This window comes from Branchiostoma lanceolatum, chromosome 3 (assembly GCF_035083965.1).
Source record: "Branchiostoma lanceolatum isolate klBraLanc5 chromosome 3, klBraLanc5.hap2, whole genome shotgun sequence".
Classification (NCBI taxonomy): domain Eukaryota; kingdom Metazoa; phylum Chordata; class Leptocardii; order Amphioxiformes; family Branchiostomatidae; genus Branchiostoma; species Branchiostoma lanceolatum.
The window spans coordinates 33,184,088-33,197,757 of record NC_089724.1 but is presented as its reverse complement, the minus strand read 5'-3'; the positions used below and the strand labels follow the sequence as shown (position 1 = coordinate 33,197,757).

General features: G+C 40.6%; 1 protein-coding gene across 1 annotated transcript in view; it reads right to left on the bottom strand.

The window, feature by feature from the left end:
• The window catches only part of LOC136429570 (uncharacterized), a 53,562-nt gene that overhangs the window by 25,917 nt on the left and 13,975 nt on the right, over nucleotides 1–13,670 (bottom strand). Inside the window, exons 19-39 of the mRNA XM_066419404.1 lie at nucleotides 13,288–13,458; nucleotides 12,518–12,698; nucleotides 12,193–12,359; nucleotides 11,761–11,934; nucleotides 10,704–10,892; nucleotides 10,201–10,380; nucleotides 9,220–9,464; nucleotides 8,257–8,378; nucleotides 7,908–8,076; nucleotides 6,395–6,554; nucleotides 6,052–6,217; nucleotides 5,329–5,458; nucleotides 4,981–5,119; nucleotides 4,305–4,554; nucleotides 3,208–3,385; nucleotides 2,289–2,535; nucleotides 1,417–1,623; nucleotides 1,114–1,207; nucleotides 742–893; nucleotides 486–597; nucleotides 152–288 (exon numbers count right to left, since the gene is read on the bottom strand). Of these exons, the coding sequence (XP_066275501.1) occupies nucleotides 152–288; nucleotides 486–597; nucleotides 742–893; nucleotides 1,114–1,207; nucleotides 1,417–1,623; nucleotides 2,289–2,535; nucleotides 3,208–3,385; nucleotides 4,305–4,554; nucleotides 4,981–5,119; nucleotides 5,329–5,458; nucleotides 6,052–6,217; nucleotides 6,395–6,554; nucleotides 7,908–8,076; nucleotides 8,257–8,378; nucleotides 9,220–9,464; nucleotides 10,201–10,380; nucleotides 10,704–10,892; nucleotides 11,761–11,934; nucleotides 12,193–12,359; nucleotides 12,518–12,698; nucleotides 13,288–13,458 (3,570 nt within the window). The remainder of the gene's footprint in view (nucleotides 1–151; nucleotides 289–485; nucleotides 598–741; nucleotides 894–1,113; nucleotides 1,208–1,416; nucleotides 1,624–2,288; nucleotides 2,536–3,207; nucleotides 3,386–4,304; nucleotides 4,555–4,980; nucleotides 5,120–5,328; nucleotides 5,459–6,051; nucleotides 6,218–6,394; nucleotides 6,555–7,907; nucleotides 8,077–8,256; nucleotides 8,379–9,219; nucleotides 9,465–10,200; nucleotides 10,381–10,703; nucleotides 10,893–11,760; nucleotides 11,935–12,192; nucleotides 12,360–12,517; nucleotides 12,699–13,287; nucleotides 13,459–13,670) is intronic.

Genomic DNA, 13,670 nt, shown 5'->3' with positions numbered 1-13,670 from the left:
GCTATCATATCTCTTTCTTCCATTAACTAATCCAGTTGTAGGCATAAACATTATCTGTAAATGTGTCATTCAAAGTTCATTCGACGAAAAAAGCAATGTGTGTCTAGACGTCTTTTACTGGCTTTTTCGTTGTGTATAGAAAATGTCCTACCTGGAGGGACGACAGTAAAGGGCTGTATGACGGTACCGTCGACCTTTAGTATACCCCACTCGTACTGTGAGATAGGGCACGGGTCTCCGCTGAAGTCCCAGTGGGCAGAGAGCTCCTCGTTATGGTCTTGATAATCACTAAAAATCAAACCCCATTAAAAGTTACTGGAATTATACATTTCTTCACAACCTTCATAAAACTTTCTCTTAAGGACACTTTAGAGAACAACACAAAGTAGCACGAGACAGTGAGGCATTTTTGCATAAACATTACTATATCATTAAGCGAAAATCCAAAAATGTATTTTCATAATCATCAGGCGCAGCAAACTTACAGATCTTTGGTGGAATATTCTCCATCCCAAACCCTAATCTCTCCCAGAGGCGACAATCCGGAACTCACACGGCTGATGTAAACACCGTTTGAAGTGGAGGCGGTTGACAAACCTGAAAACGTAGATAAAATTCAGGTTAGAAACTGTTTGCTTACTGCCCACCCTCAACATTTTCTATTTGCAGTGCTTTTCATTAGCTATAAATAACTGGACATCGTATTGGATGGTCGAGCGACAAACACAAAATTAGTCGTACCTGCAGCGTTTGTTCCACGCACTGTAGCAAATACCTGACGGACATTTGTCAGGTCCAAATTTGTTATGACGATGGCGTTTAGTCGAGAGTTTACTGCTGTAAAGTCTTGTAGTTGACCATCACCGGTACTTGTACCTAGCGCCACTTCGTACCTACGTGGAGTGATTTTAAACAATGTGCATCATTAAAACAACAATTATCCATGTCACATACCAATGATAACATCAAAGAAACAAAACATCGTTTCAAACCACTGTATAAAACAAATCATGTATAACGATCTTAATATATACTACCACAATGATAAGAACTTCTAAAATATGTATGTTTTGCTAGCTATGAAATATTTCGGGAGAGGATGCTTTGACTCACCGTACAATGAGACTTTCGGGGTCATGGAAGGGTTCCCATGCCACAGCGACTTGAGTAAGAGATTTTTGACACTTGACATCAAGAGTATCACACTCTTGATGTAAAAATGAAATAAAATACAGATGGATTAGTACGCGACTTCTAACAAAAGAACAGAACACAATAACACACTGGTTCATTAAACCTTTAACATATGTCGACTACTTTTTTATTGGGTCATTGATCACACTGTATAGTGTACATAAATTCGCAATGTCTCAATAATGCTAGTTTCTTTGTCATAAAAGCTTAAGATAGATAAACCTTGTTTAGAGGTGCAGGTGACGACACTTTCAGCATCTGTACTAGTCTCGTTGACCATTTCAGTACGACTCAATTCTATAACCTGACCGGCTATTGGTGGAGTGGTGTCCATCACGATTGGTGCAGAATAGGCGGCTTGGGAGTCCTCAACAGCGTTATAGCCAACGACAGTGACGTAGTAGGTTACTTCACGTGTTACTGTTATAACTGAAAAATACATAAATGCATCGTGACTTGACCTGACCCGACGTTCAACGACATAGATTCAGCCAGTTGGGAACAGCTCGCAGCAGACCGCAGTTGATGGCGTTATGCAGTCAAGGCTTGAGTAGGAAAGGGCCAGGCAAAGACAAAACGAGCAGCTTGACTAAAATAGTCGGAAACGAAAAGAGAGATAATAGTCCCAGAACCCTGCTACCTTAAAGTTTGTTTGTTCAAACTGTAGCCGGGACTAGGCTCCAAAGTCACACAACGATACCAGAGTGTTACCATCATCTCCCGAGATGGCCTTCTATATCTATATATAGACAATCTATGTGTAATTCTTTCTGATATATGTTCTTTATGCTTAGCACATGAAGGTCAAATGGTCAGGTGGATGGTTATTGGTTACCCTAGCACAAGACTTCATCATGAATACTTGCGGTGTTCAACATGAAATTTTGGAGAAAACGTCATAGAGCATGTATTGTTTTTTCTAAAATAGCTCATATTTCTTCTTATTGGTTAAACATGTGTCTCTATCAACAATCTTTTAACTAAAGATAGATAACAATTTGAATAAATCGGATAATAATTTACGCTACGGTATGACTATAAATCATCTTGCTGCAAACCAAATGAATGCAAGTACAAAAATTGATTATACGTACCTTTAGGACTATAGTGCGTTTGATGGCCGGGGATCCGTGTGAAGTTAAAGATGGAGTCGTCTCCCTCGGCTAACCCAACACCAAACATGTAGTACTGGATGCTGCTCTCCGTGTCGTAGAACCCGTGCCAGCGACAGGACAGCTCACTGGCGTCTTGTACAAACTGGGGACAGAAAACTTCACCGGCAACAGGAGGCGTCTCGTCAACAGTCACGCTGCTGGAGACAGTCTGTCCCCAAAGGCCAACCTTGTGGTAATGGGGAGAAAATGTTATTGAAGGGCCAACTTTACAACCCCCATTCCCCTAAACACCCCTCGTCGTCATGCTCCATAAATATTTGATGGACTAAATTACAATATACAAAACAATACAATAAATTCACGATTTACTACCAGACAGTATAGTAGGGGTCATATGAATATAGTTTTTGATTGCCTAGGTCACGTTGATTTGATTATATGGATGGCATCCGCGTGCGCATCACTTTCGTCCATTTCCTAAAAAAGAAGACAGTTTTGCAAAAATACTGTCAATCGCACAAAGCATCTTCAAAATGAGCCAATATATGCGGAAAGCTAAAAAATATATATTTCGGAAAATGGATACTTACGTCGGAGGATGCCAAAGTCAATTTCGAAGTCAAAGACTCTGACGATACTGTGTAGGCATCTCTTCAACCTTCCTGACCAAGTAGATTTCATGTTAAACTTTTTTTTTATTCGCACTCAGGCGAAAAACAGTTTTTGGGCTCCGAGAGGATTTCATTCATAATCAGATCAACATGGCCTTACTCGAAACAAACATAAATACTAAAACTGTAATAGAAATCTCACGCGAAGTAATGAACTTAATTTCCTCCTTGATCAGTGCCATTGGTATTTTAGTTTTAATTTCGTGGGGACGTAAAAAGTGGCTTACCGCATTCATTGTTGAAACGGTAAGGATGTTTGGTGCCCCGCCTCTCATGGGTTCGACCAAAGAGTTAGGCACCGACATGTCTGTTGTATTCGTGACTGGGTAGATGTCGCAGGCACCGGGGTAACTTCCGTAGCAGAACCACGTGTAGGCTAGGGCATCCTTTGATTCAATGATATGCCTGCGTATGAAAGGCATTTTACTTTAATGGTCTAACATTTGTTAAAACGGATCAAGCCTTCTTATAAAGCTTTTCTCCGATTAAACCGAAAACCTATCGTAAAATCAATTTAGTCTTATATGATCTCTCAGCAAGCGCCAAGACCCCTCCCCCCTTGCCCAAGTCTGAAGCTGTTTACCTCTAGTGCTACAGTCATAATTCGAAAAGGGGGCCCACATCGATTTTTTGTCACATATTCGTGCGTAACCCCTTTGGACACTCGGCTGCTATCGGGCAATTTTGGGGCACGGCCGGGCATTGAATTTTTTTAAACTTGCAGTTGAAATCAACCCAGGAACCGGTGACAAATAGACTCCGTAAGTTAATCGTGAAAGCACCGAGAAGTACCCCCGCATCTGGTAGTCCATGGAGACAAATTCATGGCTTCACGGCCCGACCCCCTACGGTCACCGGAGCAAGCGTAACCGTAGAATAAGCAAGCGGACATATGCATAGGAGCTAGAAGTACCATGATATTAATAGGAGCTTAAGATTTAAAAAAAAAATCAAGCTCCTATTGATATCATGGTGCTTCTAATTTCTATGCATATATTATATAAAACGCTCTGGAAACCTGTCATCACAGCCTCGAACACCATAAAAACAACAAGTTCTGAGGTCGACAACGATCAATTTGGTACATGTCAGCACAAAGGTATACATAAACAGGATTAAGATGTTCCGAAATCTCCAGACTTAGTGATGCTTGTCTTCAAACATCTAAAGTCCTGCACACTGCTGCGATTTAGATTTAACAACTTATGGTATAATTTTTACAATATGACTATCCAGTCTAGTCAAATGCAATGGTTTACATGAAATATACGTAATATACGTAATATACTATTTAAAAATGCTGTATAAATTTGCCTGCACTTACCAGCTCCCAGTTATAGAATCAGATGACTTCTGATATTGAGAACGCCCCCAGGCTAGTTTGATGGGGTTGTTTTCTATCTGTACACCGACGCTGTCTATCTGTATGACCGGCGGAGTGATGTCCACTGTGAACCCGTTTGTGGAGAAGTCCAGCACATTCCCGGCACCCGTGATGGCTCGGACTGTGGCGTAGTACTGCACACCGGGGCTTAGGGGTAGGAGGGACTGGGCCTGTCCATGGCTACTGAGACCTACATAACAACAGATAATGACAGACAACTGCTATATATGCAATTTTTTTTATTTCTCATTTACTTCAAATTCACCACAAAACAAAAGACAACCAAATGTTATGGGTTACTGTACTGGACTGTGATTATGGATGTTTGTTCACCTTTGAAAGTCTTAATAAGTTTGTACCCATCACGGAAGCAATCAAGAGAAAGCTTTTTTTCCATAACGATGTATGAATTGTACATAAATGTAGAATTCCCGGGTACGTATACACGATTTACACTACAAAATTCACTTTGACCTTTGCAATGGAATGATTCATCGTATCAACTCCGCAGACAAAAAGGTATATTTGAAAAGTTTTAAAGGAATTCAGATCAATATCTACTTAATATGTAAGGAGCCATAGAAATATCCGTCTGTCAGTAGTATATAAAACACACCTCCTCCAGGGTTATCAGTATGGTCCGACAGAACGATCCCCGCTGCCGTGTACGGCTGTACATCGTCCAGTCTCGGCTCCGTCCCCACCGACCACTCGTAATGGGAGATGCCGTGCTGCTCACTCTCAAAGCCGCTGAACTATGGGGATCAGTATTAGATAATTGTAAGACGTTTGTCTTTGCTCCTAGAAAAAAGTTTCATCTGGACAAAAAATACCAGCCTTAGTAGAATAAGCGTCTACAATGACTTCGCTTATTGCAGATTAGCAGTGTTATTTATTGTAGATTTGTATCAATATCCATAAATACGGTATCACCCATTATTTCATAGCTTATCGACGTTTGTACCTGGACTGTGACAGTTGACACATCTCTCTGATAGTCGACATCCACAGTCATGGCCTGTTCTACTGTAGTCCACGTCTCCCAGCCGTCAGTCACTGTCCCGGCCTGGTCAGCACGAACCACCTTTATAGGACTGAACGTCAGAAAGTATACAGCGTCAATCTCAACGGGTCAATGCTGAGATTTCATTCTAGTTATTAGAATTCCTATAAGCGGAAGCTGTTGTATCATCTATAAATCATAATTGACTGACGACGATGCGTGATGATCAATTGACTGCCCTGTTAGAAATTTTATAAGGCACGCTATTCCGCTAAGTGCACATTTTGGGTTCAATATTATTCGTTTGCGGATAGAGCACACCGAAAACATATATTTTAAACGATTCCTACGAATGTTGAAGTTCGTGGTTTACTCTGAGATTTATGGCCTAGAATGTGTTTTTACAGGTTTGCGTAGCAAAACCTTTGTTGGATCCGTTGGCATGTATGGCGGCCTCCATCTTGATTTTGTGACGTCGCAGGTAGCCATACCATTTCTTTGGGGGTTGCTAGCGTTCTCTCTATTTTTAACAGATCGGCACACAACTATCACACATTCAACTCAAATAGAAATAAAAATTCAATACCAATGCATATTCATAAAAATACCCCGTAATCACTAAACTAACATAGCAAACCTGAAGTATATGTAGCACAAATACTTAACTAGTTTTTGTACGTTTACCTTGAGGTGATGTTCATTGACAAGCTTCCAGCAGCATTTTCAGCTTTCACCGTTATATAGTAGACAGGAGAGTTCGCTATGTTGTTAGTCAGTTGAAGATTGAGATTTCCGACGTAACCATCCGTTCTAGGGCCAAGACTTTGGTAAGCACTAACATCACTACCACCTGTACAAAAATAAACAAATGTTAGCACACAATAAGGGTTTGATGCAATGTCCCAAGGTGTAGATGTTCTTTGAAAGCATATAGTATGCATATTACAATGAATGGAAACAAAATATGATATTTGAGCACACATTGCTCGAGAAACAAAGTCATGCATCGTTTTATAGACCGCCTGACCTGGAGTTGTTCCTACAGCCACCCAATACGACACCACCCCGCTCTCGAAGTCAGTACCCATCCAGGACGCCTGTATGCCCTGCAGGTCTGTGTGGAGAACGTAGCCGTCCTCCAGCTCCTCAGGCTCTCCGGCTGTCACTCCGACTCTCACATTAACCATCTGGTTAGTCACATGATAAAAACGTGATACGTTATAGCTAGGGGTGGGTACCGGTACAAACAATTCAGGTCCGGTCCAGGTCCAGGTCCAGGTCCAGAGGGTCAGGTCCAGGTCCGGACCTGTACCTGTACCTGATTATAGTAGTGTCGCAGTACATCATATTTTGGAGAGCGAGACACACGCAAAAGTCTCCAAACGTCATGTCTGGAACGATATAATTTCTTAGGTTTGCACTTTGTCTCAAAATTATAATTATACTCTTCTCGCCGTCTGTTTACTAATCCTTTAAGCGTTTCTAGGTATGATTCACAGCTAACGTCTTCGAAAACGAAGTTAAATCTGCTGTTTTGTATTTTCTTAGACCGGTTATGTGACCGCCTGGTACTATGAATTTTCTAATCGGTCCATAGGCAGGTCCACTGATTTTATACGGACCGGTTTTTTTGGACCGGTCCATTAAGAAATACCGGTTTTGTACCGGTACACGGTACCGGTACCCACCCCTAGTTATAGCTGTGTACGTGTGTCATCCATGTACAAATATATACGTCTAAAGACAAGGCAACTGTATTTGTCAACGGCGCACTCTCAATTTGATTTGATTTGATTTGATACGTAGAAAAAACACAAGTTATGCATATACAGCTTGGATACCATGCCATGAACTGAGTGTAAAACAGGAATATTACATTTTTCTTATTAAGGAGGTAATAATTTTGTCCCAAACTGGCTAAGGAGGAATATGATTTTCAAATGAGATGTCCAGACTATTTTGATCCATGTCTTCAAGAAAAAATACTATATTATGGTAAGTGATAATTTCTTTATTGCTATACCACATTACGTAAGTATCTACTTATCGCACTGAATAATCTCATTGCATAAGCGAACGCCTTTTGTAGAGTAATTCAGTTTCCTCTAACTGTATAATTGTTGTTAGCTAAATGTTGCGATACGTTGTCATGCTTTAATGAATTTCCGAGTAATAATGTATATATATAGGCTTATCTAATAGTGGGGAACAGTGATTAATCTTTACCCCATGTATTTGTCACAATGTTAGTCAGCAGGCCACCTTACCCTAGACCATGCCTAAATCATTTTGATTTTTCATTCGTCTTTTTTTTATCATCCACACTTGAGGTGAACCATGGCACTTTACATGTAGCTAGCAAGTATTGTAACGTGACCTCGTGGCACTCGTGTTTCAGCCAATCACAGCGGATCACCCTTACTCTTTTGCTCGACCGCTTGCATTTTGCTTATAACTCCTGAAGCCCTCCTCATAATCCATAAGGGCTGACATAGTGATAAGGCAGAATAGCATCACTTACAAAGGGTAGGCGTACTTACATCTGGTGGACTCGTGTCGACGATCACACCGTTGGTTTCGTGCACTGTCGCTGCCCCTGCACGGTTGATGGCTGCGACGCGCACAATGTATTGCGCACCATCGATAAGATTAAGATGTGCAGGTGATGTCCATGTGTTTTGACTTCCATCAATTTCAGTATTTTGTTCCCTGCTTGTAAAACACGTCATTTCGTGATTAACCTTAAGTCGACAATAGATATCCTTAAAAATAAGTTTTAATCAGTTTAGTAGTTCAATTTATAACCCTTTTATTACTATTTGTAACTTGGCTTATTAGCCCTCTATTCATAGATGTAAACCAAGATCAAAAGAACGAAACAACACAGACCTTTCTGGATAGATTTGCCTCTTTGCCCCAACTGTTTTCCTCAGCACGATAACCATATACTTTTCAATCCCAGACTCGGTGTCCGCAAATTTCCAGTTGGCAGATATGCTTGAAGCATCGGCCTAGAATAATAGAATAGTCTAAAGTATGTGTCACATCGCACGTAATCATGTAATGTATGGTGTTGTTCGTTTGGCTTAATCTACACACACCTGTCCTTATATTAAATGACTGATTAATTAGTCATAATAGCGGTTTGTTTAACATCAATACGTAGATTTAGAACGGTTTACAGTAATATTTTCCGGGACCATTTGCTGATTAGAAACAATAATTCGGCCGAGTGAGAAAAAAAAAAGTATTTTCGGTTACCTGACCGACCCTAGCAAAAACATGTCGCCCATAGTCTTTCGGGAGGTTACCAATTCAATTTTCGGACATCTGAGTGATAAAAATCCAGATTGTGTATGTCACCCTATGTTTTTTTTTTCAAAATCATTCTTTACTGTTTTTACAAAAGAAAAGAACAATACAAAAGACATGGATGGCAGGAAAATGAATACATAAATAACCGCAAAATCGATAAGGAAAATCAATTGACAGTAATAATCAGTGTTTATACATATTTATCAATACCATTATTATAATATTTGATAATACTAATATTCATAAATACGTAAATGGTGATTGGGATCCGAACTTTAACACTGATTATTACTGTCAATTGGATACTGTATTACAGCCTTAACTGTTAACATAGTGTGACATGTTGGAAATATCGGTTCACTGGTGCAATTCAGTTCTACTTTTCTAAACTGTATTTGTTGGATCACTTTGGTCGAAAACCATAAAAGAAGGAATAGGAAAAGAGAGGGAATCCTAACCTACCGACCCTATCTTTTTCGACTGTAATAGGGAACAAGTCATTAATTTTCTTATGCCTTACTGATCTGAATATCATACCGAAAACGCCCTGTCCTCTCCCGGCTCCGACCCATCCCCCAGGTGAACCATCACAGGTCTGGTCAGGTCTAGAACGAACCCATCAGATGACGTCACGGTAGAATCCATCGCCTGATTGGTCGTCTCTAGTTGAACAACCACGTGGTCTCCATGATGTAGGTGGAACTTGTGCCAGTTGATTTGGGTGGCGCCAGGCCCTACTGTCGTTTTCTCATGAATGATTTCAGAAGAATTTGTCCTGCTTTCTGTAATAGAAGCGACATTTCTTCATAATATTTTCCGCACTACCACAAATAATTCTATTTTTTTCGTTTCTCGTTTTCTTATAGACAGATTTCATTATATGAAGCAAATTCAAGTAAAAATACGTGTATGTTAATTCTTACACGTCGAATAGTTTTATTCTAATTTTTATGTGAAGTAGGTATTTCTAGTTAAATCATTGATAGCAATTCGTGTAAAGCTTTTTAGTCTTCACACAATATTTGCCTCTAATGTTTGGTCAAAAGCAGCATGTTATAGAATCTACCCATAAGATATTTATTCTTGTCATTTATACTTTTTCTTAATTATATCTTGTAAGAATAAAGTTCTTAGCACTAGAAAAAATGTTTTTCTTAAATTTCTTAATACAAAATATCCTTGTATACAGAATGCTTTCTGAGAGATAAATTTGCTTTGTTGAAGAAAAGAATAAAAGGCGTTTTTGGCAATGTGGCCGGTATCGATACTAGACAAGGACATTGTATTTGAAAGTAAGATAATATCAATTAAGAAATACGAACTTTGATGTGATGGTCCGAGAGAGCAATGCGCATAGTTTTCGGATGTGATTTACCAGTATACATAAGCCACCTCAACAATAGCATAAGAGTTGTCATATGGTATTTCATGATCAAGCTGGGGCAGTTTTATATCACTCAACAACAATCAGTTAGAATAGTTAGATAAGTAAATGGCCTGTCTGGCGTATATTGGTACCTCCAGAGGAAGATGTTCTTTGCACCGTCACGGCGTAGTCCCCGATCTCTGACTCCGGGTCGCTGTAGCCGTCCCAGTTGGCGGACACGGTGGAAGGTTCGGACGAGAACTGCAAGTCTGAGTCTGGCTCCAAGCCGTCCCGTAAAGTGCCTTCCACGGGCGGTGTTGCGTCAAACAGGACTTAAACAAAAACGGTTACATGATGATTTTTCCAAAAAGACATTATTCATATCCCTGAATAGTTTCATCAGGTTGGTTAATCATACTTCTTTGTTCAAAGTATCAGTACCAGAAATATATTTAACTAGTAAGTATTACCCTGAAATAGGTGACAGACGGTCAGCGAAACGACGACCAGTTGTAAAGACTGTTAGTGGTGTACAAAGAACTGTGTTATCCAGTTTCCATAACGAAACATATTGTACAACTATGATAAGATGCGCATGATGTGATCATGGTCAAATCTAAGATTTACATGATAATGTGTCCTTTAAAGCATGTACCTCCATTTGATGACTTTGAGACCTTCAAGTTGTTGTGCCCATTGTTGACTGCCACAAGTACAGAGTAGTATGTTGTATTGTGAACAAGTAGTACGTCTGCGCATGCCTGTGATGCCGTGTGGGGGTACTCAGTCAGTTGAACTACGTTGTCTGTCCCGGGTTCTGAGCCAACTCCCCATAAGTACTGGCCTAATCATTCAATGATAAATGTCACATGTGTTCATAATAGTACAAGTCCCATACATGCCCTTGTCGTAAGATATATAACAAAAAAGATTAGGTGTGCCCTGCTAAAAGAAAAACAAAACTACAGTCAGTGGTTTGGACACGCATCCAGAGCAAGGAGCACCCTATAGCTAACTAATACCATAATGCAAGGAAAGGAGGAAGGTGTACGACCAGTCGTACATGGACCAGTCGTACATGGACCAGTCGTACATGGACCAGTCGTACATGGACCAGTCGTACATGGACCAGTCGTACATGGACCAGTCGTACATGGACCAGTCGTACATGGACCAGTCGTACATGGACCAGTCGTACATGGACCAGTCGTACATGGACCAGTCGTACATGGACCAGTCGTACATGGACCAGTCGTACATGGACCAGTCGTACATGGACCAGTCGTACATGGACCAGTCGTACATGGACCAGTCGTACATGGACCAGTCGTACATGGACCAGTCGTACATGGACCAGTCGTACATGGACCAGTCGTACATGGACCAGTCGTAGATGGACCAGTGACCTGAAAGAAGGTCAGGACAGTCAACATACCAGCTCGTAAGGAAGACAGAGGATCGTCAGGAGTGGAAGGCTTATGTTAAATGTTATACTGCACCTACAACTCCTGAATAGCTATGGTACTGGTGAGATGAGGTGGCGAGGGGCCCTACTATCTGAAGGCAATCTTATTTTATGAGAGACTTTGTAACCTGTATGTCATACAACATGATGTTTTACCTCGTTACGTTAGATAAAGATATCAGACAGTCAATCAAAGGTTGAACAATTCCAACTTAATCTTGTAATGACGACGTTGAATATAACTTACTCAGACCGCTCTCCTCATCATGGAAGTCCTTCCAGTTCGCACATATCATGTTGGGGTTGGAGGTAAAGGTCAGGTCATGACCGTGAACGCTGCCGTCATACAGGATACCGGCAACGGGAGGTGAGGTATCAACGAGAACTGGTTGGTCTGCATGGCCAACCTCACGTAGGTCAACTGTCAATGAAGATGTCGACACCTTTAGTAACTAAACCCTTAAAAAATACATATTGACGCACATATCTGTTTACAATAAAATCATGGCTCTTGGCTGAATCTTCAAGCATAGTTTAAACATACAGCCGTGATATTGGCCACTGCAAACAAGGCTGCTCACTAACGCATTATGACATTCCTAAATTTCTCTTCAAACTATAGGCTGTCACATATTCAATCTAGCGTAAACATGAATACATGGTATTGATCAACCCATACCGTTGTTAATTGCTCGAACTTTGACCCATGCCAGTACCCCATCAGGGATGTGAAAGTTGACAGACGTGTGTGTCGTGTTGCCATGGCGATACCAGTCCATCAGGTGTACGTCACGTTTGCTCCGTCCGAGTCCAAAGTCAATCTCCCGGATGCCGGAAAGGGTATCACTAAGTATTTGAAAACAAGGAGGTACATTACATGCTGGATCCATTATAGAATCTTTAAAAAGCAGTGTATAACGTTATTTTGTATGATTTGCTATTTACGATTAGCCAAAATGGTTTTGGTATCTAAAACGTTTTTTGAATATCAATCTACTCTGTACCTGACGTTATACTCGGCTGAAATGGTAAAGTCGTTTTCGTCATACTGCACGCTGTGGACGTGATGTACAAACGGCGGGGTGTTGTCGATGATGTAGGGCGTCGTGTGGCACACTGTCGTTGCCATGGCACCGCCGAACTCAACGTTGTTGATTGCTCGAACTGTGATATGATACTCGCCGTCTATGTGGGAGGTAAGATTGGAACTATCATGATGATGGTTTCAATTTGCTTCTATCTATATCTACATGTTACTATACGAAAAAAAAATTACATGTGACACACATTCCTAACTACACATCCCTATAATCTCGGAGCCATTTGTGTGGCTTCACCACGCCTCTCGTTTTGAGTTTTTTAACAAGCACACCGGGACTCCCTGCCCAACTCTTCCCGAGAGGTTTGTCGAAAGGTGTGTTGCGTTCTTTTACGTATACAGGTTTGACACCATAAGCTCCATTATACAATGGGCTGTTTTACGTCTCCTTAGAAATGGATGATGCGGCTCTTTTCCAGGCGTTTCTAGACCTGGGATTGAACCCGGGCCGACGGCTCCAGGGGATATGAAACAGATGCGGCGATTAGCCGAGAGTACACACTATCTAGTAATTTATAATAGTTAACCAATTCTAAATAAGTAACGCAAACAATGTATAGAAATGAGTACACCTAATGTAACCTTTATCTTTATATCAGAAAGTATTATTTTAGAAATTAATCGAAAAGATTTGATCAAGAAATATCGGATTGTCAAAGTTATGGGATATTTTACCTTCTAGATATGGGTGACTTGCAATACCATCGTGCGTCCATTCAGACACGTCGAACAGGTGCGCATGCGGGTCTATGTGAGGATGAACATCTTCTCCGCACGGAGCTCTCCCCGAGGTCCACGAGTAACCATGGAGACCGGTTTCATTGTCATGGAAACCATCCCAATTTGCTACGGGTAAAAATTAAACATATTGGTTTAAGAACCATTTGAAGATGGTTCGAATGTATCATCTCTAGACCATAAGAGATGCTTTGTTTTCATTCAGGGCTGTACCATGTATGAAAAAAGGGGCATGTTAACAAAAATATCAATGTTGTTATTTACAGAATTTACCGTTGATTTCGACTGTAATTACTTTTTATCATTACTAAATTAAATTA